General features: G+C 37.6%; 2 protein-coding genes across 2 annotated transcripts in view; one reads left to right on the top strand and one right to left on the bottom strand.

The window, feature by feature from the left end:
* On the top strand, positions 1-1,073 carry LOC127860063 (uncharacterized). Its single transcript, XM_052397821.1, has 2 exons — positions 1-467; positions 941-1,073. The coding sequence occupies exons 1-2, from the start codon at positions 238-240 to the stop codon at positions 1,047-1,049; spliced, it is 339 nt and encodes a 112-aa protein (XP_052253781.1). The 5' UTR covers positions 1-237; the 3' UTR covers positions 1,050-1,073.
* Positions 1,074-5,338: 4,265 nt separating this feature from the next.
* Positions 5,339-27,829, bottom strand: part of LOC127860129 (DNA polymerase epsilon catalytic subunit A-like) — a 148,825-nt gene continuing 126,334 nt past the window's right edge. The window contains exons 41-49 of the mRNA XM_052397979.1: positions 26,393-26,477; positions 23,713-23,916; positions 14,718-14,942; positions 13,655-13,851; positions 11,412-11,547; positions 9,690-9,901; positions 7,973-8,105; positions 6,578-6,687; positions 5,339-5,882 (exon numbers count right to left, since the gene is read on the bottom strand). Coding sequence (XP_052253939.1) covers positions 5,810-5,882; positions 6,578-6,687; positions 7,973-8,105; positions 9,690-9,901; positions 11,412-11,547; positions 13,655-13,851; positions 14,718-14,942; positions 23,713-23,916; positions 26,393-26,477 — 1,375 coding nt within the window. The 3' untranslated portion in view covers positions 5,339-5,809. The remainder of the gene's footprint in view (positions 5,883-6,577; positions 6,688-7,972; positions 8,106-9,689; positions 9,902-11,411; positions 11,548-13,654; positions 13,852-14,717; positions 14,943-23,712; positions 23,917-26,392; positions 26,478-27,829) is intronic.

A 27,829-nucleotide genomic window follows, 5' to 3' on the forward strand; every position in this document is an offset into this window, starting at 1 on the left:
CAATCGTTATTATTGAAGACAATATAAATATCAAGTATGGACATGTTCTTACCATATTCGAAAAAAATTGCCCGCGCCTCCATGTTTGTTTTGCTTAAGGAGAATTTACTCAACTCAAGAGCGGTCACTTGTGACAAGTGCTAACGGTGGCATCATATCCGATGTGGAAACACTGGGATATCGGAGGTGGTATATGACGAAGCGGTTCGAAAACAGGATGAACTGCGTTTCGTATGTATGAGGTGTCGTCACTACGATACCTCTCATGATGACATGGATGTAGATGAAGTTGTCCACGTACTGCGGGTGCCTGATGCACCGACGGACATCAAAGCAACACAGGCTGCTCTGTTGTTGCACGAAGAGTCAGGAAGTGGGAATATTATGGACGCGGTGGGAGCAGATCACTCAACGTCAATGTTTGACGTTAGTCGCCCTGAGCGTTCCATGGAGTCGGAAGATGAGACGTAAGTTGGCCGATTAAAAACTCATAACATTAATAACATAACATTATGTCTATGTTTTAAATCATATTATAGCAATACATTATAATGTATCACTATAGTCATATATTATTATATATATATTAATATCACATACTCATTTGTTAATTGAATAAATTAATTGGGTGGACAAATTAAAAAGTTATCATAATTATAATATACAATAATAGATCAAACACATATTTGTTGTTCTATACAAATAATAAAACATTCCTATGTTTTACTTCTTACTATAACAACAATTACAATTGTTCTACTTTACAGTTTAGTTCTATATAACAACAACAACAGCATTTGTTCAGCAATAAAGCTTATACAGGCCCACATTATATATTCAATGTATAGTACATATCGCATACTTATTTGTTATTTGATTAAATTAATTGGGTATTATTCATATTAATTAATGTAAAGTAATCAACAATGATTTCTTTCAGTGACCTCAACGATGAAACCGTCCACGATGTCGTACTAGATGGAACACCTACATACACTGTTTGTGGATGGTGGTTCCAAGAAAGGTTCGCGGAAGCTAGTATCCAGTGAAGGCTATGCGTTTGTGTTGAAGAGAACCCTGGTCTCTGGTGTGCCCGTGCCACCCAAGGGCGTTTGTGCGCGGCTTGGAACCGCTACGGGAAAAAAGAGATTAGTACAAGTTAGCTTCTGAATGAGTGCTGTAGACTGTATGGACCTGTGTAAATGTGTACGTGTGTTTGTTTGTTTTGCTAGTGTGAACGATTGAGTGAAAAGGTATATATCTGTTTGTTTGGTTGTATGTAATAAATATTTGTTCTTATACATTGTGAGTCTAGATCTCGAAATTGTTATGAATATAGTTTATATATATATGTTTTATCTGTTTTTTTTTTGTTTGTTTGTATGTATGTAATAAAACTTTGTTCTTGTACATTCGCTTGCTCACATCTCACAAAATTGCTATAAATGTAGTTTTTTTTGTTTTACGTATATATGTATTTGTTTAGAAGTGTTCTATATATATGTGCCTGAAATTGATGTGCATTTTGGATGTCGATATTATAACAAACAATAAAGGAATTTACAAGGGTATCCATATTTGTGTCCTTACATGCTTGAATGAACATGAAATACTAATACTACAATTTAAATATTTTCTTAAATTTATTCATACAATATTGAAGGAACACGAAATAAATAGTAATTAAGACATGGTCCGTATGCTTCCCAAATCTGGGCCGTATGGTACGCAAATCTGGGCCGTATAGTCCGATAATCCTTACACGATGAAATAATATAAAACATGCTTGAATGAACATGAAATACTACACTTTTAATATTTTCTTAAATTTATTCATACAAAATTGAAGATAATCTGGGCCGTATGGTCCATGGTCCCTAATCCTGTGCAACGGTGCACTATTTGTAATTTTGATCTGACCCCTGGGTCAAAAGTTATTATCATGTGCGTCGCATGCTGTTAGTTACATGAGTTTTTTTTTTACAATTTTAAAGTTTTGGATGGGCGTGGTTCTTCTCTTTCTCCTTCTACACTATAAGCACTAGAACCTTGAAACTTATTACACACATGGTAGCTATGAGCATATGTGCGATGGTACACTTTTTGGAATTTTGATCTGACCCATGGGTCAAAAGTTATTATCATGCGTGTCGCATGTTGTTAGTAAAATGAATTTTTTTACCCATTTATTTACCCATAACTTTTGACCCAGGGGTCAGATCAAAATTCCATCGCCGTCACAGTCGCTCATATGCTCATAGCTACTATGTGTTTAAAGTATTTTTGTTACCTTTACAGGTGTATTAATTTAGAATAATTATTACTTATATAGTAATGTTCAGTACCTTTTTACTTCTTTGAAGTTGTAAATTTTTAGCAATTGAACATTTAATCAAATATACATTTTCTTACAAATATTTTTTTATTTAACAAGAGATGTGTTTGTCAAAAACACAATGCCCCCTAATGCGCCACTTTGAAGCCATATTTTGACCTTGACCTTTCACCACTCAAAATGTGCAGCTCCATGAGATACGCATGCATGCAAAATATGGAGTTGCTATCTTCAATATTGCAAAATTTGTCCTTTGACCTTGACCTTTCACCACTCAAAAATGTGCAAGTCCATGAAAAATGCATGCATTTTAAATATCTAGTTGCTATCTTCAATATTGCACAATTTGACCTTTGACCTTGAAGGATGATCTTGACCTTTCACCACTCAAAACGTGCAGCTCCATGAGATACACGTGCATGCCAAATATCAAGTTGCTATCTTCAATATTTAAAAAGTTATGGCCAATGTTAAAGCTTTTGGACGGACAGAATATTTGACATTTGACCTTTAAGAATGACCTTGATTTTCAACTTTCACCACTCAAAATGTTCAGCTCCAGGAGATACACATGCATGCCAAATATCAAGTTGCTATCTTCAATATTTAAAAAGTTATGGCCAACGTTTAAGTTTTCGGACGGATGGAATATTTGACATTTGACCTTGAAGGATGACCTTGACCTTTCACCACTCAAAATGTTCAGCTCTAGGAGATACACATGCATGCCAAATATCAAGTTGCTATCTTCAATAGTGAAAAAGTTATGGCCAATGTTAAAGTTTTCGGACGGACGGACAGACACCATATATTAGACATTTGACCATGAAGAATGACCTTGACCTTCACTTTTCACCACTCAAAATGTGCAGCTCAATGAGATGCACATGCATGCGAAATATCAAGTTACTATGTTAAATATTGAAAAAGTCATAACCATTAAAGTTTTCGGACGGACGGACAGATCAACTGCTATATGCCACCCTACCGGGGACATAAAAAACAAACATACAGCCGAAATTCCGAATCTGACCTTTAAACGAACCCCATATGTATTGCCAGTGTCGGGGAAACCTTTATTTCAGCAGAGATTAACTCTTATTTTCTCATTTTTGAGTGTTGTTTAAATGAGCCGTTTTACTTTGAAGATGCATAATTAAATAGCAGAATACAATTATTCAAGGCATCATACATGAACAATTTTAAGAAGACTAATGGTTCCTGGCTCACAATTTCAAAATTCAACTTTGATTGACCTCTGAATGATAAAACTAATGGCAGAGACTACTATATTGACCAGTAATTCTGCATATCTAATTGATTTTTATCGCCACTTGTTTTCGCAAATTGAAAGATTCTATGGCCACTTTCATAAAACGTTTGAATTTGGCGATAATTGCAAATGGCTGCTGGAGCCCTGCTCGTACAATAAAGTTGGTCATAACAAAGACCTATAAAATACATTTATAGGTCTTTGGTCATAACCAGTGAAAATGAAAAGTTGGTCAAGTCTTCAGTTTCACTGTTTATGACCAAATTAACCCATTTATGCCTAACGTCTAGAAAAAAGGCCTTGGCAAACAGCGTAGACCCATATGAGACACCAAATGATTAGGCGTCTCATCTGGGTCTGCGCTGTTTTCTTAAAGAAATTTCTGTAAGAAATATTAAAAATATAGAAATAAATATACTAGACATCCCTAATTTTGGAAATAAATTGATCCAATTTAGAAGGATGGGAGAGTCCACTAGGCATAAATGGGTTAATTGCACTTATAGCTCCAACATCAACCTAACAATGGCCTCTATACATGACTATTTTGAAGTACCGTTATGATGAATATATCACACTAAGTTTCCATACTAGAATCTTGATAAATCAATAAGTGTACTTCACGAAATGCTTAGCGTGGACAGATATAGGACACAATTGTATTGGGTGATTTACGCTAATAGTGTTCACAAGTAAAGTCAAGTGATTCATGCTGTTCATGTTCACAAGTATAGTCAGGTGGTTTACGCTTATAGTGTTCACAAGTATGAAGTCCAATGATTTATGCTAATAGTGTTCACAAGTAGAGTCAGTTGATACAAAGCATAAGGCTAATGTTGACAAGCTACATTCATGGTTAACAATCTATAATTGAAGCTTCCATGCGACTTTCAATGTAAATGTGTATGACAATTTTAATTTGTGATGTATATTCTATATACGTGTAGTCCATTGAAGACACAAACTAAATTGTCCAATAAGTGTATTTATTCTTTTAAATATATTATCACAGTTTTATACAAACAAGGGGATTTGGTTTACAAAATGCCCCACATATCACAAGAGATAATTCGGAGAAAATCAGAAAAGTTTATCCTGATCAAACACAGAAAAGGGATGTTATCCTTCTGTCACTATAATTCATGCAAGTTTTTTCCATACAAAATTTTCCCATCTGATAAAGATACAGGTTTCCTTATTAATACTCAACCATGTGATTTTAGGAACATAGTTGTATCATATAATTCCTTGAAATAGCCATTGGTAACAAATGCACCCACTAAGTATTCACATATAAATGAGCACGAAGCATTTTTAAATCATAGAAAGATGATGGTATATCCAAACATAAATTAATGAAACATTTCAAACAACAACATAGCAAAAACATTATACATTTTTCAATCATTCAAAATCTAGTACATTTAGATTATAGATTAATACACGCCAACACAAAATACAGGAAGCACTAAAAAATGTAATGTGAAAATGTAAATTATAGTTGACTCTTACATACATAAGCACTATAGCAGTCTCTGCAAAGCCATAAACCCATCCCTGGTAAAATCTTGTTTTCCCATTAAGACTCCCACTTTACAGGCCAGTCTACATACAACAAGTTTGTGTCCCACTTTAGAAGCCAGTCAACAACAAGTATGTGTCCCACTTTACAGGCCAATCAATTACAAGTTTGTGTCCCACTTTACAGGCCAGTCAACTACAAGTATGTGTCCCATTTTATAGGCCAGTCAACTACAAGTACGTGTCCCACTTTACAGGCCAGTCAACTACAAGTACGTGTCCCACTTTACAGGCCAGTCAACTACAAGTATGTGTTCCACTTTAAAGGCCAGTCAACTACAAGTATATGTCCCACTTTACAGGCCAGTCAACTACAAGTATGTGCCTAACAAAAATTGTTCCCAGCCATGAAGGGCATCATTCTGGAAATGTTTCATGGTACAGCATAAAAATTCAAGAATAGCAAAGGGGCAATCAGCTGAGAGGCAGGCAATTCATATCTATTGTTCTAGGTGTGGGTACACAATCCATTATGAAGTGAATGGTATGTTGCAGTAGGTGCCAGAGGAAGCTGTCAGTCTCGGATGCAACACCTTACAATTTGGTGTGACTGGCTACACCTTACAAGATGCCTGGCCACACCTCATACGGTGCCAGACTACACCTCACACGGTGCCAGGCTACACCTCAATCTGAGGGTTCAACCTCAGGATCCATCCGACCGTCTCCTGTAGCAGCACCATGTTGTAGTGACTGTAAAACAGACAAATAGTACTGACACATAATGCATGATGCAGATGAAAGACAGAAAGATGTGCAATTATATAGTAGTACATAAGAAACAAATATTCATTTTTTTTACTTGATAAAAATAAGAACACTTAAAATTGTATGCCAGAGACCCACCTCCTAAGAATGTTATTTTTGTATAGATTATGAACAGACCCACCTCCTAAGAATGTTATTTTTGTATAGATTATGAACAATGTTTTCTTTGTATAGATAATGAACAATGTTATCTTTGTAGAGATTATGAAGAATTTTATCTTTGTAGAGATTATGAACAATGTTATCTTTGTAGAGATTATGAACAATTTTATCTTTGTAGAGATTATGAACAATGTTATCTTTGTAGAGATTATGAACAATGTTATCTTTGTAGAGATTATGAACAATGTTATCTTTGTAGAGATTATGAACAATGTTATCTTTGTAGAGATTATGAACAATGTTATATTTGTAGAGATTATGAACATTCAGAGAAGTCTGAATGGTCGTTAATCCACACACAAGCGCTGAGAATGAAGTTTCTCAAGCTTTAGTGGTTTAGTTTAGATGTAATAAAAGTACTGCAAGAAGAAATAATGTGGGTCTTTTCATCAATGGGGTATGGGGCATATTGTTTGTGCAGCGCCAGAGATACCAAGTTCCTCATATCCAGTCCTTACCTCGCAATTCCCTGAAATGTCCTCAGCTGCCTACCCAAATCTTCAATGGTGGCTGTCGTCTTGTACACCCCAGCACATGAGCAGTATGTACGCATGTTAGAGTCCTTGATCTGCAAGTAGCCAGGAATATGAAATTTTTTTTCCCAATAGGGAAAAGTACCAGTACCAGATCAATTGGAAAAATATGTGCGAAAAACCCTGAAATTGGGAAAATTGGCATCATGAAATCTTCACATTGGGAAATTGGTGTATTTCTTTTTTTGCACCCAAATACTTAACTTATTGTTTTCAAATTGTCAATATTAAATTTACTTAGGTTTATGCCATAGAGCTGCATAGGGTAACTAAATGTTATATATATATATAAAAAAAAATATTTTTTTTGGGGAGGAGGAGGAATTTTTTTTACAGCAATGGGAAATGTGTAGTTTTTTCCTAATTGGGAAGTGCCGCTTTCCGGTACTTTATAAAGGATACAAATCACTGGAAAATATTTTTTGCTTTCAAGTTATAAATAGAACAAGAGATTGACAAGCAATATTGTCCCCTACCGGTGAAACTCCACCATGGTCAGAAATGTTTTTTTTGTTGTTGTTGCCATAGCAACCAGAATTCTTGACGTAGGAACAAAGTGAAATAACGTGCATAATCTCCATATTGCCATCTATCCATGTTTCAAGTTTCATGAAAAAATATGAAGAACTGTTAAAGTTATCGCAGGATCCAGAAAAGTGTGACAGACAGACTGACCGACCGACTGACAGACAGACAGACGGAGTGCAAACCATAAGTCCCCTCCGGTTTCACCGGTAGGGGACAAAAATGCATAATTAATTAAAAAGTGCACGTGATTTGCATACATGAACCGAAAAAGATTAACAGTTTTGAGTTTCTCAAACTACGAAACAGCAAAGTAAATTCTTTTGTGCTGTTAACACTAAGCTTTTGGGGAGGAGATGGGTTATGACTTATATAGTCTTTAAAGGTCTCTTGAAATATTCATGTCAATCATTCATAATAATTTTATATAATACAAGAAATGTACAATGCCCCCTACGGCGCCGCTTTTATTATTTTTTTACCTTTGACCTTGAAGGATAACCTTGACCTTTCGCCACTCAAAATGTGCAGCTCCATGAGATACACATGCATGCAAAATATCAAGTTGCTATGTTCAAATTGCAAAAGTTATGGGTAATGTTAAAGTTTTCGGACGGACAGACTGACAAACAGTTCAACAGCTATATGCCACCCTAGCGGGTGCATACTCAAACTGAATTTAATTGAATATTCACAAGTGCCATGTTAAAACTAGAGCATATTATATTTCTGAAATTAATTTGAGAAGGAAACAACTCTTCGGCAGTCCATGTTTTTAAGGCTTATCTTTCTTACCTGATGACATTTGACACACTCGAGGTCCTGCAGGACGTAGGCCATGGACTTTCTCTGGACGGCTTCTATCAGACACTGTTCAATCTCCTCCAGATCATAGTCCCCCTTGCACTGAATACACGACCAGCGGGCTCTGGAACATGGAAAACATGAGCCAAGCTCTGGGAAAACTGGGTTTTATGAATGAACATGAAGCCTCGTCCTATATTAGACTGTGCAGTCCGCAAGGTCTAATCAGGGATTAATTTCTGCTTGTATGGATTTTCTTGTTTAAGGGTGGTCTCTTCTATACTAAAAGTGGAAAGTGTTGTCCATGATTAGTCAGTGTGAACTTCCCATTGAATTAAGCCAAGTTTTCTCAGTCCTCAGAGAGTGGCTTGCATTTAAGTGCTACATAATCAACTATTAGACACAAATAAACAGCCACACCTTAGGGTTGCTTGTCCAAGAGTTTGAAGATAAAAACAAGAGCTCCACAGTCGGAGACAGATGTACCCCACCCCCCTTAGGGCTTTGACACAGGATTTTTTTTGCAACAAGCAATTCGTTGAATTGGTATCCCCCACCAATATACTTCAGGACACAAAAGTTTTCTGGACAGATGGACAAGGCCAACGTGCATCATCCTCTCATCCATATATATATATACTCATACCAAGTTTCAATGAAATCCGTCAAAGCACTTCCAATACATGGCTCCTGACACACAAAAAAAGATTTTTTTCAAGATACAAAGGGCCATAACTCCGTTATTATCCCATGGTGTACAATGCCATTTGGCGTGCATCATCCTCTTATCCATATATATACTCATACCAAGTTTCAATGAAATCCGCAAAGCACTTCCAAGATATGGCTCCGGACACACAAAAAAAGATTTTTTTTTCAAAATACAAAGGGCCATAACTTCGTTATTATCCAATGGTGTACAATGCCATTTGGCGTGCATCATCCTCTTATTCATATATACCGGTATACTCATACCAAGTTTCAATGAAATCCTCCAAAGCACTTCCAAGATATAGCTCCGGGCACAAAAGTGCCGGATGGACGGAAGGATGGAGGAGGGACAACGCCAAAACAATATCCCTCAGCCTATGGCGGGGGATAACAAAACTGACTATTAGAGTTAATCTTATCATAATAGTGTGACTTAGCCACTTAAATAAGTTTTTAGTTGACTCAGAACTATGCACTTACGTTAAATCATCATTATAGTAATCTGGTTGAGAATATTATAGTATCATAACTAGTGATGTCTAAATAATTAAATAAAATTGATTAATTAATTGTTGTTGGATGAGAAAGTCAACGATAATCCATTCTCTTTGCAGTAAAGCGATGATGCTGATTTAGTAGATAATAATTAAAAAGACTGAGGCCAATGGGCATGTGAAGTATCAAGCCAATCGGTCAATTTGTTGACGAGTAATTGATCAGAAACGATTTTCACACTTATTGTTACAATGACCTTTGACCAAGTGACCCCAATTTCAATAGGGGTACTCTACTGTCCAAGGCCAGTCGGTGAATCAGTTGACGGGTTATTGATAGGAAACAATTTCACACTTTGTGTGCCAGTGACCTTGACCTTTGACCCAGTGTCCCACTCTTCCTCACTTTTGCTGAATAATTGTTCCCCATTAAGATATATAAAGACCTTACCCCCAATCATTAAAACATTCTTGATACCAGATCAGAGTTACACTGCACTCACCCTGGTCCAGACTGGTTGAGGTATGGGTCCCTGCACAAGTCAAGGTCCCGGATGTGGTTGCACGACTTGCAGATCACCTCGGGGAGTACGTACGACAGGCATGGGTCCTTGAAGATGGCGTCTGGGGAGAACTCGCCGACCCCTATAAGTTTAAGTAGGTCCCTCTGCATCTTTGTCACCTGGATTGTGATTGTACTGTCCAGTGATAGCACCTGTAGGAAGAAAAGGGTTTTGTCACCTGGATTGTGATTGCACTGTCCAGTGATAGCACTTGTAGGAAGAAAAGGGCTTTGTCACCTGGATTGTGATTGTACTGTCCAGTGATAGCACCTGTTGGAAGAAAAGGGCTTTGTCACCTGGATAGTGATTGTACTGTCCAGTGATAGCACCTGTAGGAAGAAAAGAGCTTTGTCACCTGGATTGTGATTGTACTGTCCAGTGATAGCACCTGTAGGAAGAAAAGGGCTTTGTCACCTGGATAGTGATTTTACTGTCCAGTGATAGCACCTGTAGGAAGAAAAGGGCTTTGTCACCTGGATAGTGATTGTACTGTTTGGTGATAGCACCTGTAGGAAGAAAAGGGCTTTGTCACCTGGATAGTGATTGTACTGTCCAGTGATAGCACCTGTAGGAAGAAAAGAGCTTTGTCACCTGGATTGTGATTGTACTGTCCAGTGATAGCACATGTAGGAAGAAAAGGGCTTTGTCAACTGAATAGTTATCATACTGTCCCGCGAAAGCACTTGTAGTAAGAAAGGGCTTTGTCAAATGTGACAGTGATCGTAGTGTCCAGGGTTAGCACCTGTAGAAAGAAAAAGTGCCTTTGTCTCCTAGATAGTGATCACTGTCCAGTGATAACACCTGTCGAAAATAAAGGGCTTTGTTACCTGGATAGTGATCGTACAGTCCAGTGATAACAACTGTAGAAAGAAAACGGCTTTGTCACCTTGATAGTGTCAGTGATTGTTTTGTCCAGGGATAGCATTAACATTATTACTATATGTTTTGTACATTCTATTTATTTTGGGTCAACACATTGTGTGGCTGATTTACAAAAAATAAAAGAAATAAACAAGGATCTAAAAGCACGCACATGACTTGATTTTTTCTGTTTAAATTGAAAGGAAAATAATTCCTTTTAATGTTTTCACATTAATGCCTTGAAATAAATACTCCAATTATACACAGTCAATGTTCAAAAACATGCTGTGAGATTTAAATACAAGAGTTTTTTTAATAAATTGTAGTTAAATATAAAATGTCAATACAAATTATTTCTTATTTGACCCATACAATAATTCGTAAGAAGCCAATAAATATTTACAAAGTTGTCCCATAGCAGATATACTTTTTAATTTACATGTGACACAAATCACACATCTTTCTACACAACCCTCTACTGTATATGCACTTTACATAGACCCCTTCTACTGAGTTTGTAAAACACTATGAACACTACTGCGCTTTGAAGCTGCATTGCTGCTATTTTAGAGAAAATTGGTAAGTCCAAGGCCCATTACTTCCCATTAAATCAATGGACCGTAACGAAACTCACACTTCATCTCTAATTCATGTAGGTATCCTCACATACCAAAAATCAACTCAATTTTTCTGAAAGCTCTGTGTAAAAAACCCTCCGAAAAACCCAATTCCGACAGACCGACTGCTATATGCCACCCTACCAGAGGCATAATAAGCCAAGCTCCCTGAAAATGCTCTAACCTTGCATATGGCCTTGATGAACTCCAGTGCAGGGTTATGCAGTGGGATGTGAGAGCCAGGAGGCCGTGGAAACTCCTCGGCAACATCTGTCTGCCCACGGTTACCACTCAACTTCTTGTGGATCTTCTGAGTTAGCCTGAAACACACATAGGATTTGAGATTGATGTTCATTTAAATTGGTAACCACACGGAATTCATGGGTTTAACCTGTTTGATTCATGTTCTACCATACGTAATGCCTGTTAGAAGGATAGAGCTTTTCACAATAGTGCCAAGGAATACCCCCCCCATGTATTATTTTGACATTTTAAAGAAATGTTATCCCCTTAGGGTTAGCTTTGAACAAAGGGCCATGATTTTACCACTATACAATGTAATAGACCAAACAGTACACTGCAATTTCAGAGATAATATTTCATAAGTTTTTTTTGATGTAAAAGAGTATATAAATCATTACACCTCATCACCCACAGCATGGACTCTTTTAGACTCCAGGAGCATGATTTCCACAAATTCCACAAGGTAATTTTACGTTTTTAAATTAAACCTATGGGTTTAGTAGTTTAAGAGGAAGTGTGCTATACATGTTTATATCAACCATGTGACACCAGGGCACGGCCAATTTTAGCAAACGTTGCAGTGGCATTTGTAGAGGACTACATGATGTTGCATACCAAATATTATACCTGTGGACCTTGTTGGTTCAGAGTTATTTTGCTCATAGGGTGTATCAATAATCACAAGAGTGCCAAACTGTCACAAGATACGCCCGTTTGAAGGTTTTGGACAACTTGATAACTTTACCATGACCCATATTTGAACTTGGCCTACATATCATCTAGACACAACTTCTGACCAAATTTGGTGAAGATCAGATGAAAACTACTTCAATTAGAGAGCGGACACCATGCTAAATGCTTGAAATGCACTAAGTGACCTCGTGACCTAGTTTTTGACCCTGCATGACCCATATTCGAACTTGACCTAGATATTGTCTAGATACAACTTCTGACCAAGTATGGTGATTATGGGTTGAAAACTACTTCTATTACAGAGTGGACACCATGCTTAATGCTTGAAATGCACTAAGTGACCCCGTGACCTAGTTTTTGACCCATATGACCCATATCAAACTTGACCTAGATATTGTCCAGATACAACTTCTGACCAAGTTTGGTGAAGTTCGGATAAAAACTACTTGAATTAGAGAGCGGACACCATGCTAAATGCTTGTAATGCACTAAGTAATGCTTGTAATGCACTAAGTGACCCGGTGACCTAGTTTTTGACCCGGCATTACCCATAGTCGAACTTGACCTAGATATTGTCTAGATAAAACTTCTGACCAAGTTTGGTGAAGATCGGATGAAAACTATTTGAATTAGAGAGCGAAAACTGCTGTGGACGCCGCCCACCCACCCCCCAAGGTGAAACTATAATACGTCCCGTTTTTTTTAAACGGGCGTATAAAAATGTAATAGAATGCTTAAAAGGGCATTACAATTTGAGCAACGAATAGAAATCCCACATGTACAACATCAAATCAAGTGCAACAGTGCCTGTAGGTTGCAATCTAGTACGTTGAAAACTGAAAGAGAATGCCTCCAGAAAAGTTTTGGGTCTATACAAAGACAGAAAGACTGTGAGTCCAGAGTATCCCACTTTACAAGTACCTGGGTTTAACAATGTAGAAGGCCAAAGAGACAGATTCCTGAACATAAAGTATCCACCATGCTAGGCCAGTGAATTACCTATGCTTACATTTCCTACCTTGATAATACTTCTTTGTATAATAATACAAAAGTCACATGATAAAGCATGTTCAATTAAATCTACTTAATTCTAGTCACTTCAAACTTAGCCATGAATACTATGTTGTTTTTTCTTTCTTTTGAACACGGCTAGCACTTAATAAGTAAATGGTGCATATATATTTTACACAACAGATACTACACGCAAAGGGAATTGACTCTTAATAGAATTTGAACAGACTGTACATTGAATCCAAAATTATAAAGCAGATGTAAAATGTACCTTAAATACAACAGAGTTTCTAGAGCAATTCGCTGAGTATCAAGCCAGACACACACACAAACATATGTTGCACCAGCTTCTGACAATACAAACATTCTCTATAACAATGCAATGTATCAATCACCCACGCAAACATCCGTTGTGCTAGCTTCTGACAATAAAACTTTTTCTTGAGCAAGTCAATATACAAGTACAAGTGGACAACTCACGCAAACATCTGCTGTGCCAGTTCTCCCTGTATCAGATTCTGTGCAAAGCTGACCGCTGAGGGGGTGGTGGTCGTGTCAGGGACCGGCTGGGACTGGGTGCCATGGCGACGCCGTACTGGGGTGCTGCCAGGGGTGAGGCGTTGTTGTTCCTCATGTAGGTTGTTGTACACTGAGAGAATGTAGCCTGCAACGATCATCTGGAAAGAAGAGTGCACACTGGTTGGATCAGGGGTGTGATTTTTGCAAATGTCTCACTGGAGGAAAATAGCATACCCACATGCTTGCTTCAGCAAATGTATTCAAAACAAAATTGCATGATAAATAACAAAGTTATAGCCTGGGCAAGATCAGATGCACACACACACATTCAATCATTCCTTGTCACTGCTATATTCAGCTTTGTCAGCAGATTGGAGAACAATGTGAAAATAGTTTGTTGCACAAACTTACATTCTTGTGAACAAATCAATAGGTTGACTGAATGACTCCAATACCATTACAGGAAATGAACACAAAAATTCCATCAGTTTCCAGTCAATAACACCAATTTCTTGTAAATAATCATGGCAGGAAGATTCCTATCCCACTTGATAGTGGAATCAATATACAAAGCTGAAAAACTTTTATTAGCATGAATATGGCTGGTAGCCTTTAAGTGTATTTCTGTTCCCAGAGTAAATTGTAGTATACTTGGAAGTACCAGGGGTACATTTAAGTACCTGAGCTGACAAAGATCAATGGAGCCCGACTCACTTTAAAGTTTGTCTGACATGCCCCTCCCACTCACATTAAAGTTTGTCTGACACTCCCCTCCCATTAAAGTTTGTCTGACATGCCCCTCCCACTCACATTAAAGTTTGTCTGACACTCCCCTCCCATTAAAGTTTGTCTGACACTCCCCTCCCATTAAAGTTTGTCTGACACTCCCCTCCCATTAAAGTTTGTCTGACACTCCCCTCCCATTAAAGTTTGTCTGACATGCCCCTCCCACTCACATTAAAGTTTGTCTGATACGCCCCTACCACTCCCATTAAAGTTTGTCTGACAAGCCCCTACCACTCACATTGAAGTTTGTCTGACATGCCCCCGCGGTGGGCAGGAACTGCATGATGTTCCAATTCATCTCAATCTCAGGTTCCCCCTCGGAGTCCGAGCGATTGAGCTCCTCGTCCTGCACCTCTCTTTCTTCCTCGTCACTGTCAGCGTTCCTGTCTTCAATCATCTCCGGAGCGACCTTCTCAACCTCTGCCTCCGACGGCAGCTTGCCTTTGATACCGCCATAGTTGGCCTTAAAGGTACAGACATAATTATGTTAAATTACATTCTGAGCTTGCGCAGGCTTTCTACTGCCTCTCCACAAAAAACTAGGGCAAAAGTAGGGCAAGATTTTAGCAAAAAGTAGGGCAAAGTAGGGATTTTTACTGTTAAAAAGTAGGGCTAAATAAGAAAATTATTACCATTTTTCAGCTGGAATTACCGTTAAATTGATACATATCTTAGTCCATCTGATGCTGTGAGAATGCCTTGTTTTGCCCATCCTTGAAATACAGGAACCTGAAATTTTTATTTCTCATCTAACATCGATTTACACAATGGAAAACAATAATGAACATAACATTCAAAACATACACTGTTAATCTTATAAAGCAAAGTACAAAAGCCCAAAGTATTACCCTTTTCCTCCATGAATATGTACCAAACTTAACCCACTATGAATATATATTCTTGCACTAGTACTAAAACAAAGAATTTTCTCACCACAGGCAATAGTGAAGAATTATATTTTTATTATAATTGTATAAGCAAACAGAGACTAAGGTCTATTCCGTTTGCTAAGGTGTTAAAATGAGTATACATGGAGTAAAGGGTTAAGCAAGATTAGTTTCAAACCATACAGGGTTGTCATTATGATAGCAAAGGATTATGTGGAATAGTGACTGATTAGGCCAGGTATCAGGAAAGGCCCCGGTAGGGGGTGCCAGGGGGGCAAAGCCCCCGACCGTAAACGAATTACAGACATTTTAAGGAACAAAATACTGCTATTCGCAGAGCACAAAAAGTTAAAATGAAGGCCAATAGTGGGGCCTGGGGGCGAAACCCCCCGACCGTAAACGAATTCTAGACATTTTGAGGGACAAAATACTGCTATTCTCAGAGCACATAAAGTTAAAATGAGGTCTAAAAAGAAGATAAAATTTTAAGACTTACACATTTTTAGTATACTGTACAATGTAAAAACATATTATATTGATAGATCTTTGCATGTTTCAATTCTATCCATTACCGGATAACCCATGATTTCTTTTTTCAAAACCAAAATACGGCCAATATTGACAATGAATGTGTTAAAGAATGAAGTAAACACAAATGTACACCATATAACGCAAATGCATATACAAATTTAATGATTATGAGTGGTAACAAGTAATTTTTATGTTAGTGAAACTGTCTAGTTATAGTATTAAAATGGACATTGTAGGGATCTAAGTTGTTAGTATATCAATGCTGCAACATAGTATTGACACAAAGCAAATCAAGGCTGGTCAAAGAAGTTGGTCAATGCAGCAGTGTCTTATATCAAACTACAAATACCACGGTGTTAATCAAATTCTAATCAATTTATTAATTTTAAAGTAGATGTGTGTCCATACGACACAGATGCCCTCTCAATTCGGCTCTGTCTAAAAGATTCCTATCGTTTGCTAAATCAGGGGCCATAACTCCATAGATATCTGATACACTTGCATCAAAATACTCAGGTAGACAAGTTCACATGCTGACAACTATTCACAGAAAGATGGCTCTAGCAGTTATACTTTTGAGTTCTGCGCGACACAAACTTTGGGCTTTGGACAGCCAGATGGACGGACAGACAAACAATTGCAAATCACTCCCTCCCTTTTTTGTGGGGTCATACACAATTATTTATGATTAATATGACAGTTAGGAAAAGCAAGCTTAACATATAAACTAAAATTTATTTTGCAAGAAAGGAAAGCAGCATCTGCAATTACGAATTTAACCCATAATGTTTAAAACACAGCATGGCATTTGTGGGTTCCCTCAGTTAGTACAAAATGTAGCATCATTGGAAAAAAAAGAAACTTGGCAGTATAAAGTCTAGATGAAGCGTGCATATCTGTCACCTCTATTTCATTAAGCACATATGTTATAATTAAATAGAACATACATGTATTTTTACAGTGTAAAAAGATATTATCTTACCTAAAGACCAGTATGTCTGTACTGACTAGCGAAGGAACCATGGTGCTTTCAAGGATGGACATCACAAGGTGATCCCCCAAACACATCTAAACTGTACTCATTACAAAAGATTCATAATGGATGGAAAATCTGAAAATATCTAAAGAAGAATCATGTAAGCCTTCATTTTACATTTTATTTTTTTTACTTGCAAAATGAAAAAGTAGGGATAATAGGGCTATTTTTGAAAAAAGTAGGGAAAAGTAGGGTTAAGAAAAAAAAGTAGGGAAAAGTAGGGTAAAGGAGGAAAAGTAGGGACCAGTAGAAAGCCTGCTTGTGATATCCAGTCTGAAAAAATTAACCCATCGCCTGATCGCCAATGCGATGAAATCTCGGCTCTGGCGATAGAAAAATTGAATATAGATTGCCTGAATTGTGATGAAAAAAAAATCTGAGAAAATAAACCAATAAATATTCAATTTACGCATTTCAGGTGTTAATTCGTACTGTGAAACCGCTTGATTTCTTCCCTTAGTTTTCTATCATTAGTGATCTCCCTTAGATGTTATAGAGTGTAAAGTCCGGCTCGCGTATTTAAAATGTTGTAATACTTTTGGTAAACTTAACTTGCATTCTACGCCATATAAATGAAATAATAATGCGAGGGTTTTTATAAATTAAGTAAAACGGTTGAATGTGTGTAACTAATAGCTTTGAAATTACGAAATAATTGTAACAGTTCTTTTATCATTCATGTGATTAAGATCAATACCCGTGATTACCAGCTTTGTATTTTTACTGGTAAATACTTGCTGCAGAGAATTACTTTTATTGTTCTGCTGATGTCAACAATGTTTAAACTGAAAGCTCTAACGTTTTGCGATCTATATATGACGACTTTTGTTGTACTTTCATGATAATGTCACTGTAAATTATTTCATTTTTTTTTTCTGGCTATGAAAAATTTCCGCTGGCTATGATATTTTCAAAGTTTCATAGCCACATTGGCTATGAAGACAAAAAAGTTAGTTTTGCAGACTGGATATCCCCATAGTTTGCCTTTAAGGTACAGACATTTGTGTCATTTATACTACAAGCTTGTATGCATACTGCCTCCTTAGTTGGCCCTTTAGACTGAACTAAACATGTTTAAGTTAAAATTTGAATTCACTCCACAAGCTCCATAATACAATGAAGAAGCAGCCTGCTTGTCTTCTAAGATGCCATAGTTTTACCTGCAAGGCGCATAGAACTGATATCAGAATTTTTGATGTTTTTCATTTCATCATGTATCACTAGTGACAGTTAAAGTTGGCCGTTTGCCCTTGATGCATCCACAGAAAGCCTACTTGAAAATGAGAACATTATAAAGTTGTTTTTTTATTTCTTTAGAATAATATTGAAGAAGTTGATTGACGATACTAGTTTGTCCACTTAGGAAAGAAAACTGTTATTCAGAATATGCATTGTTGCCACTTATTTCAGGGAATGTAAATATTGAAGACAGGTTGATGTTTTATTCCTCTGCACTATTTTCAAAGCTTCTAACATATAACATGTGTACAAAGCAGTGCTTTTTTTTTTTGATTTGAGTAAAGGTCTAGCCTTTCATTTTGGGGCCAAAACTATTGACAAAACTGAAAAAGGGGAAGAAATTTAAAAAAGTAAGCTCCAAATTTGGGAAAAATTGCATCACTTTAAAGAAATTCTCTTAAGGGATGGTGCCTTTCCCATGGAGAAAGGGGCTTATATAAGGCACTTACTAAGGAATGGAAAAAAAACAACCTGATAAAGTATCATTTAAATCCCCTTAACTCTTAGTGCTGCAACAATACGCCAAAAACCGTATTGCAATATATTGTCAGTTCAAAAACCTGTATTGCAATATATCGCAATATATTGCTAACTTGTACCAAAAATATAACTTGCCAATTACCCGATAATCCCGTATATTCCAGCTTTAAAGCTATATTTACTATAAATGTGCTCAAGAATTACAAGAAACACAAACATTGGCAAATTTTCTTAAGTATCGAATACATTTTGGCATTCGTTACTATTTAAAGATGTGATGAAATAACGTCCAACCGGGGCATTTTTTTCCACTGAACACTCGTTATTCACCTGATGTGAAGTTCCCGTTTTTATACAACACAAAATACACCCATACTTTCTATGCCACGTTCTACATGTCTGTATAATTTTCGCGCGCTTTTTATTGAGACAAAGGATAAAGCACTTTTTATTTGACGCTATAATTTTTTATTGTCGCATTAGCATTAAAATTTGGAAGCGTAATTCCGAATACAAATTTTATAATGCTCAATTCAGAATCGAACAAAACATTTACAGCTGTGCGCAATTAATTCAACGATAATCTGTTCAAATGCATCGAACGAATGCTCCGATGTAACAACGCTACTCCGTATAAAACACTATCAGAATGCTATTTTTATGGAATTTTTTTTTTTACACTGCTTTGTTTTGTTTACCTTGTTATCATTATTTCGAATGGCTTTTCTGGACGAAATGTGAATGAATTTTTGTAAAATGTTCGTACCGGTATGATGAAAATCGTATCGCAATACAATATGCAGATTGCGTATTGCAATATATACCGATAAACCGGTATATTGTTGCAGCACTATTAACTCTTACTGGACTTAACAAAGCACAAAAAATTGGGACAGACAAACATTGCAATCATGAAATTCTGTAACAGTTCCTTCAAATTGATGTCAGTATACAAAACCATTCTTAATGTCTTCAAAACATAATTTGGCTATCTTAACATAAGTTTCTCGACCCCAAGACACAGCCAATAAAACATCACAAAGTCCAGGAATATGGCCCTTGTGACTGGTAAACCATTCTGGTCATTTTTTTCAATTTGTAGATGACAGGCCAGTTTTTGAATTAGGGCCAGAAATAGTTATGTGATATAAAACCTTGAGGCTACTAAACCTTGTTTTCGGACTTTTGAGGTACTGACACAAGAAGCTCAGTATATCATAGGGTCAAGCCGCATGTGGTACAGAAACAAGTAGCTCAAAGTTTCTCACCAGGTCAAGTTACATGAGGTACAGAAACAAGTAGCTCAAAGTTCTCACAGGGTCAAGCAACATGAGGTACTGAAACAAGTAGCTCAAAGTTTCTCAACAGGTCAAGTCACATGAGGTACTGAAACAAGTAGCTCAAAGTTTCTCACCAGGTCAAGTCACATGAGGTACAGAAACAAGTAGCTCAAAGTTCTCACAGGGTCAAGCAACATGAGGTACTGAAACAAGTAGCTCAAAGTTTCTCAACAGGTCAAGTCACATGAGGTACTGAAACAAGAAGCCCAAAGTTTCTCACCAGGTCAAGTCACATGAGGTACAGAAACAAGTAGCTCAAAGTTCTCACAGGGTCAAGCAACATGAGGTACTGAAACAAGTAGCTCAAAGTTCTCACCAAGTCAAGTCACATGAGATACTGAAACAAGTAGCTCAAGTTTCTCACCAAGTCAAGTCACATGAGGTACTGAAACAAGTAGCTCAAAGTTCTCACCAAGTCAAGTCACATGAGGTACAGAAACAAGTAGCTCAAGTTTCTCACCAGGACAAGTCACATGAGGTACTGAAACAAGAAGCCCAAAGTTTCTCAACAGGTCAAGTCACATGAGGTACTGAAACAAGTAGCTCAAAGTTTCTCAACAGGTCAAGTCACATGAGGTACTGAAACAAGAAGCCCAAAGTTTCTCACCAGGTCAAGTCACATGAGGTACAGAAACAAGTAGCTCAAAGTTCTCACAGGGTCAAGCAACATGAGGTACTGAAACAAGTAGCTCAAAGTTTCTCAACAGGTCAAGTCACATGAGGTACTGAAACAAGTAGCTCAAAGTTCTCACAGGGTCAAGCAACATGAGGTACTGAAACAAGTAGCTCAAAGTTTCTCAACAGGTAAAGTCACATGAGGTACAGAAACAAGTAGCTCAAAGTTCTCACAGGGTCAAGCAACATGAGGTACTGAAACAAGTAGCTCAAAGTTTCTCACCAAGTCAAGTCACATGAGGTACTGAAACAAGTAGCTCAAGTTTCTCAACAGGTCAAGCCACATGTTGTACAGAAACAAGTAGCTCAAAGTTTCTCACCAAGTCAAGTCACATGAGGTACAGAAACAAGTAGCTCAAAGTTTCTCACCAAGTCAAGTCACATGAGGTACTGAAACAAGTAGCTAAGTTTCTCACCGGCTCAAGCCACATAAATACAGAAACAGGTAGCTCAAAGTTTCTCACAGGGTCAAGCAACATGAGGTACTGAAACAAGTAGCTAAGTTTCTCACCGGCTCAAGCCACATAAATACAGAAACAGGTAGCTCAAAGTTTCTCACAGGGTCAAGCAACATGAGGTACTGAAACAAGTAGCTCAAGTTTCTCAACAGGTCAAGTCACATGAGGTACTGAAACAAGTAGCTAAGTTTCTCACCGGCTCAAGCCACATAAATACAGAAACAGGTAGCTCAAAGTTTCTCACAGGGTCAAGCAACATGAGGTACTGAAACAAGTAGCTAAGTTTCTCACCGGCTCAAGCCACATAAATACAGAAACAGGTAGCTCAAAGTTTCTCACCAGGTCAAGCCACAATAGGTACTGTAACAAGAAGCCCAAAGTTTCTCACCAGGTCAAGCCACAATAGGTACTGTAACAAGAAGCTCAAAGTTTCTCACCGGGTGCACACAAAATACTAAAACAAGTAGCTCAATATATCACCGGGTCAAGCCACATGAGATACTGAAACAAGTAGCTCAAAGTTTCTCACCAGGTCAAGCCACATGAGATACTGAAACAAGTAGCTCAAAGTTCTCACCGGGTCAAGCCACATGAGATACTGAAACAAGTAGCTCAAAGTTCTCACTGGGTCAAGCCACATGAGATACTAAACCAGGTAGCTCAAAGTTTCTAACCAGGTCAAGCCACATGAGATACTGAAACAAGTAGCTCAAAGTTCTCACCGGGTCAAGCCACATGAGATACTGAAACAAGTAGCTCAAAGTTTCTCACCAGGTCAAGCCACATGAGATACTGAAACAAGTAGCTCAAAGTTCTCACCGGGTCAAGCCACATGAGATACTGAAACAAGTAGCTCAAAGTTCTCACTGGGTCAAGCCACATGAGATACTGCAACAAGTAGCTCAAAGTTTCTAACCAGGTCAAGCCACATGAGATACTGAAACAAGTAGCTCAAAGTTCTCACCGGGTCAAGCCACATGAGATACTGAAACAAGTAGCTCAAAGTTCTCACAGGGTCAAGCCACATGAGATACTGAAACAAGTAGCTCAAAGTTCTCACCAGGTCAAGCCACATGAGATACTGAAACAAGTAGCTCAAAGTTCTCACGGGGTCAAGCCACATGAGATACTGAAACAAGTAGCTCAAAGTTCTCACGGGGTCAAGCCACATGAGATACTGAAACAAGTAGCTCAAAGTTCTCACGGGGTCAAGCCACATGAGATACTGAAACAAGTAGCTCAAAGTTTCTCACCAGGTCAAGCCACAATAGGTACTGTAACAAGAAGCCCAAAGTTTCTCACCAGGTCAAGCCACAATAGGTACTGTAACAAGAAGCTCAAAGTTTCTCACCGGGTGCACACAAAATACTAAAACAAGTAGCTCAATATATCACCGGGTCAAGCCACATGAGATACTGAAACAAGTAGCTCAAAGTTTCTCACCAGGTCAAGCCACATGAGATACTGAAACAAGTAGCTCAAAGTTCTCACCGGGTCAAGCCACATGAGATACTGAAACAAGTAGCTCAAAGTTCTCACTGGGTCAAGCCACATGAGATACTGAAACAAGTAGCTCAAAGTTTCTAACCAGGTCAAGCCACATGAGATACTGAAACAAGTAGCTCAAAGTTCTCACCGGGTCAAGCCACATGAGATACTGAAACAAGTAGCTCAAAGTTTCTCACCAGGTCAAGCCACATGAGATACTGAAACAAGTAGCTCAAAGTTCTCACCGGGTCAAGCCACATGAGATACTGAAACAAGTAGCTCAAAGTTCTCACTGGGTCAAGCCACATGAGATACTGAAACAAGTAGCTCAAAGTTTCTAACCAGGTCAAGCCACATGAGATACTGAAACAAGTAGCTCAAAGTTCTCACCGGGTCAAGCCACATGAGATACTGAAACAAGTAGCTCAAAGTTCTCACAGGGTCAAGCCACATGAGATACTGAAACAAGTAGCTCAAAGTTCTCACGGGGTCAAGCCACATGAGATACTGAAACAAGTAGCTCAAAGTTCTCACGGGGTCAAGCCACATGAGATACTGAAACAAGTAGCTCAAAGTTCTCACGGGGTCAAGCCACATGAGATACTGAAACAAGTAGCTCAAAGTTCTCACGGGGTCAAGCCACATGAGATACTGAAACAAGTAGCTCAAAGTTTCTAACCAGGTCAAGCCACACGAGATACTGAAACAAGTAGCTCAAAGTTCTCACCAGGTCAAGCCACATGAGATACTGAAACAAGCAAATTCGTTGAATTGATATCCCCGCCAATATGCTTCTGGACACAAAAGCGTTATATTTGACACTCAAAAAAGCATTTTTTCAAGATACAAAGGGCCATAACTCCGTTATTAACAGATGGTGTACAATGCCATTTGGCGTGCATCATCATCTTATCCATATATATACTCATACCAAGTTTAAATGAAATCCGCCAAAGCACTTCCAACATATGGCTCCGGACGGACGGACAACGCCAAAACAATATCCCTCCGCCTATGGCAGGGGATAACAAGTAGTTCAAAGTATCTCATCGGGTCAAGCCACATAAGGTACAGAAACAAGTAGCTCAAAGTTTCTCACCGGGTCAAGCCACATGAGATATTCCCAGCACTGCTCGTATGACATCTCTATCAAGTGGAACAGCTCCTTCGTCTTGATACTGTTTGTGATGTACTCAACGTACGCCAGAGCGTCCAAAAGCCTACGCTTCTTGGTGCACAGAACCACGCGGTTGAAGTTTGCATACACAATGTTGGAGCCTAGCCTTTTAAACTCTCCCATCAGCTGTGTAGGAATAAAATAATATCATAAGCGTTTATAAACAGACACTTAAAATCAAACAAGTACTTGGCATCTTTGAGGAGATCTAAAGAGCGCTCCCGCAGTGGGGATCAAACCCTTGACCTGCTGTCATTCTCTTATCAGTTACAGCAGATGAAAGTTATCCCCAAATTTGGTTTCCACATATTTTTCATATCATAAAATATTTAGTCATGATTTTAAAATACATGATTTATGCACGAAAGACATTATTTCAATAAACATTTTTTGGTAATGTTTAAAACTATAATAGAAGAAGCATAAAATAGATATAGTTATAACAAGAGCTGTCACCGTAGGATGACTTATGCCCCCTATAAACGCTTGATAGAAGTTATGAGCTTTTTTCGAAACCTAAACGCATGATTGAGATTGACCGTATTGTCATTATAGAAGTTCAGTATCAATTAGAAGTGAATCGGTGTAGATAGGAATAGGAAGAAATTATAGTAAAAGGCAATTTTAGGTGGGTGTGGTCTATGTGGGCGGGGCGCCCCAGGGTTGGTAATGGGGCAATGCATAGTTGAGATTGACTGTATTGTCATAAGTAAGGTTCGGTATCAATTTGAAGTAAATCGGTGTAGAAATGAAGAAGTTAATGTAAAATAACCTAAAAAAATGAGTGAAAATCTCTGACCCAGTCCAACCCCAACCACCATAACTTTTGACCCAGGGGTCAGATCAAAATTCCAAATAGTGCAGGGTCGCACATATGCTCATAGCTACAGACCTGTTTACCCTACCGATTGCTTCTCAGTAGTATGGAGGCCATCTCTCAGTAGTTTGGGGCTGTTGTCAGTAGTTTTTAACTTTTCAATCATTTTGAGCATTAAAACACATATCAGTTTAACGGTACATAAAGCATTAGATGAATTTACTTGCTAATAATAAAATCTGTTAGGTGATTTTTTTGCTTTGATGTTTTACAGCCTGTGCCATTTGGATTGGGTAAATTAGCGCGATAAACCATGAAATTGGAAAAAAACGCGATAATGAAATTTGTAGACATTAAGCATTATACATATGAATATAAGTAACAAAATGTAAATTGTTTTTAAGTGCATGTTGGACAGCATTTTATATTATAAAGTGCTGCTTCAATGTCTTCTTAAAATGAAGACAATATTTAGATAATATCCATCCACATGCATATTAAACTTGCAATAATCTATAGATTCTTAAATACACCATTTGATCATAAGCTCTTGAAGAGTAGCTATTAATTTAATTCAGTATTTTTTAAAATTAAATATCATAAGGAGAACACATAAACAAATATTGACAAACATCCTTTAGTGTTCTTGTTGTGTTAATGATGTATTAAATGGAGTTAGAATAATATATTTTATTTGTTTAACTTTCAATATCTTTCACTTGGCAACCTCAGGGCTCAGTTCAATGCTATTTCATTAAACTGTACAGCGTAACAAACATAATAAAGCGGAATACGCATATGAATCTGATTATACACAGATCCACTAACATATAAATCAAATCATGTTTGTCTCTTTCCATTTTCGAACTATACTCATCTTATTACAATAAATGCTCTAACTTTGTGAGTAGACTATACTCCAATTTTTCAACACTCGTTTCCGTGACGCACATTCACTGTGCAGATTTCTGATAAATATTTGTTGTTGTTTTTTAATCTCAAACCTAGTATGTTGCCTTAGTTGACACACGCATTACATTATTCCCTTATGACCATATGATATTATCCGTTGTTAAATTGAATGGTATTTATTATTTTCGTCGTTAATCGCAATTTCTCGTCTGCTTGCCGGCATCTTGGACGTGTGTAAAAACAGGTGTGCTCAATCCCGATACATCGACTATCGTCGGTATTCTCCGCAATAGAAAGAGAGATGTGTATACTGGATAGCAACGTAAAATTGTATATATTCGGCTAAATTTGCGAACCAATAAGCAAGTCAGTTCGGTGACGACTCGACAAGCTTGGGAGGTTTGAATTTCAAAGTTTTTTACTACGCAAAGGCCAAAATGATTATGATTGATAAATTACCCGTTAAGACTGAAAATAAGCCAAAGTACGATTAAAATCTGAAATTTGACCATTTTGATCGATGGATCCATAGTTTTTCAGTACAAATCCGTAGTGCGTAGTTTAGCCAAATAATCCGTAGTAACTACGGCGAATCCGTAGAAGTAAACAGGTCTGTAGCTACCATGTGTGTAAGTTTCAAGGTTCTGCTAATAGTGTAGGAGGAGATAGTGGCCAGGACGGACAGACAGACAGACGGGCAGACGCCGGAAACAACCACAATATCCCCACGCTTTTCAAAAAGCATGGGGATAATGATGTTCAGTGTAAACACAGACCAACTGAGGTATACTGAATGAAATCCAGTGTAAACACAAACCAACTGCCCTAAACTGAATGATATCCCCAGTGACAGCACAGACTAACAGTGCTTACCTGCATGAAGACCTTCTTCATCATATTGTGGAGAGTTCTCCTCAAGGCAGGATCATACAGCAGGGCGGTCGGACTGCGTAACCATCTAGGAAATCACAAAACATATACACATAAGTGGAAGAAGTTCATTAATTTTTTTAATATCTTACACTACTGTCTACTGCAATAAGTAATTTTCACATCATAATTGTATGTGCAGTGATTTTTTTTTTACCTGCAAGTCCTGTGTCCTGGACTCACAAAAACCTCAGGGGATGCAAAGGTTTGAATTATGTGAGTCCCACAAATGCATTGAAATTTCTCAAAAAATAATATCGCTTAATATTTGGACTCATTCTTTCAATTCGGGGACTCATATTTGCAAATTATCGAGTCTCACTACTCGGATAAGAACATTTGTAAAAATATCACTGTATGTGGATTATTCATATTGAGTTGTAATTTTAATTTCAAATGTGAAAACTTATAACATCTAGTGCAGAAGGACCAACTTACAGATTAACTCCAGTAAAAACCATGACAAACTTTGTTAAAAGAGGTTTAATTATTGATCAAGGGAAAAAGTTGTTTATTTGTGTATGAACAGGGTTAAAAGTTGGCAAAACTGAAAAACCTGAAGTTTTGCTGGGGGCCGTCAGGAACCCCGGTGGGTCCAGGGCAAAGCCCTGGTAGGGGGCCCAAGGAAGCTCAGAAGACTAAGCAAAATAACAAATAAAAAAAAAGCTAAGAAATTAACACAAATCTTAACAAGAGCAACGCATAACGGGTGCCAAGCTCGGCTGCGAAAGCTTTTTTTTTAGAGGTCACAGTGACCTTGACCTTTGACCTAGTGACCCAACAATAGATGTGTTTGTCAGAAACACAATGCCCCCTACTGCGCCGCATTGAAATAAAATTTATCATTTGGCAGGTATAGAAATCATCTCCCTTTAAAGGTTATTACATCCCTTGAATTTTGTCCAATCCAACCGGGGGTGGGGTGGGGGGGGGGGGGGGGGGCGGCGGTCTCACAGTAAATTATGACCATGTCAGACATCACTGACAACCAAGGCCTGTGGTTTAAAAGAGATCATAGCCAGAGTTTTTTCTTTTTCATAAAATTTATTCATCACATACCTTGGGGTGTAGAGCACCCCAAGTACCCGTTAAAAGAACCTTAAATGTATCGTTACAATACAAGGTGACATTGATTAACATTTTAAACTTTAACATAGGAATAACGAAAAGTAATTATTTGATCATGTTTCTATGCACATAAGTCCACATGTATGTAATCCATCAAAGAAATTATAATTATATCATTTAAAAAAAAACTTTGACAAATCAATCATTTGGATTATAAATAATCAAAATAATAAATCTGTACAGTAACTGTGAAAAGAACTTCAATTCTTGGTAATGAAATATATAATATGAGATTTATAATTATATAAAATT

Source organism: Dreissena polymorpha, chromosome 15 (assembly GCF_020536995.1).
Source record: "Dreissena polymorpha isolate Duluth1 chromosome 15, UMN_Dpol_1.0, whole genome shotgun sequence".
Classification (NCBI taxonomy): Eukaryota; Metazoa; Mollusca; class Bivalvia; order Myida; family Dreissenidae; genus Dreissena; species Dreissena polymorpha.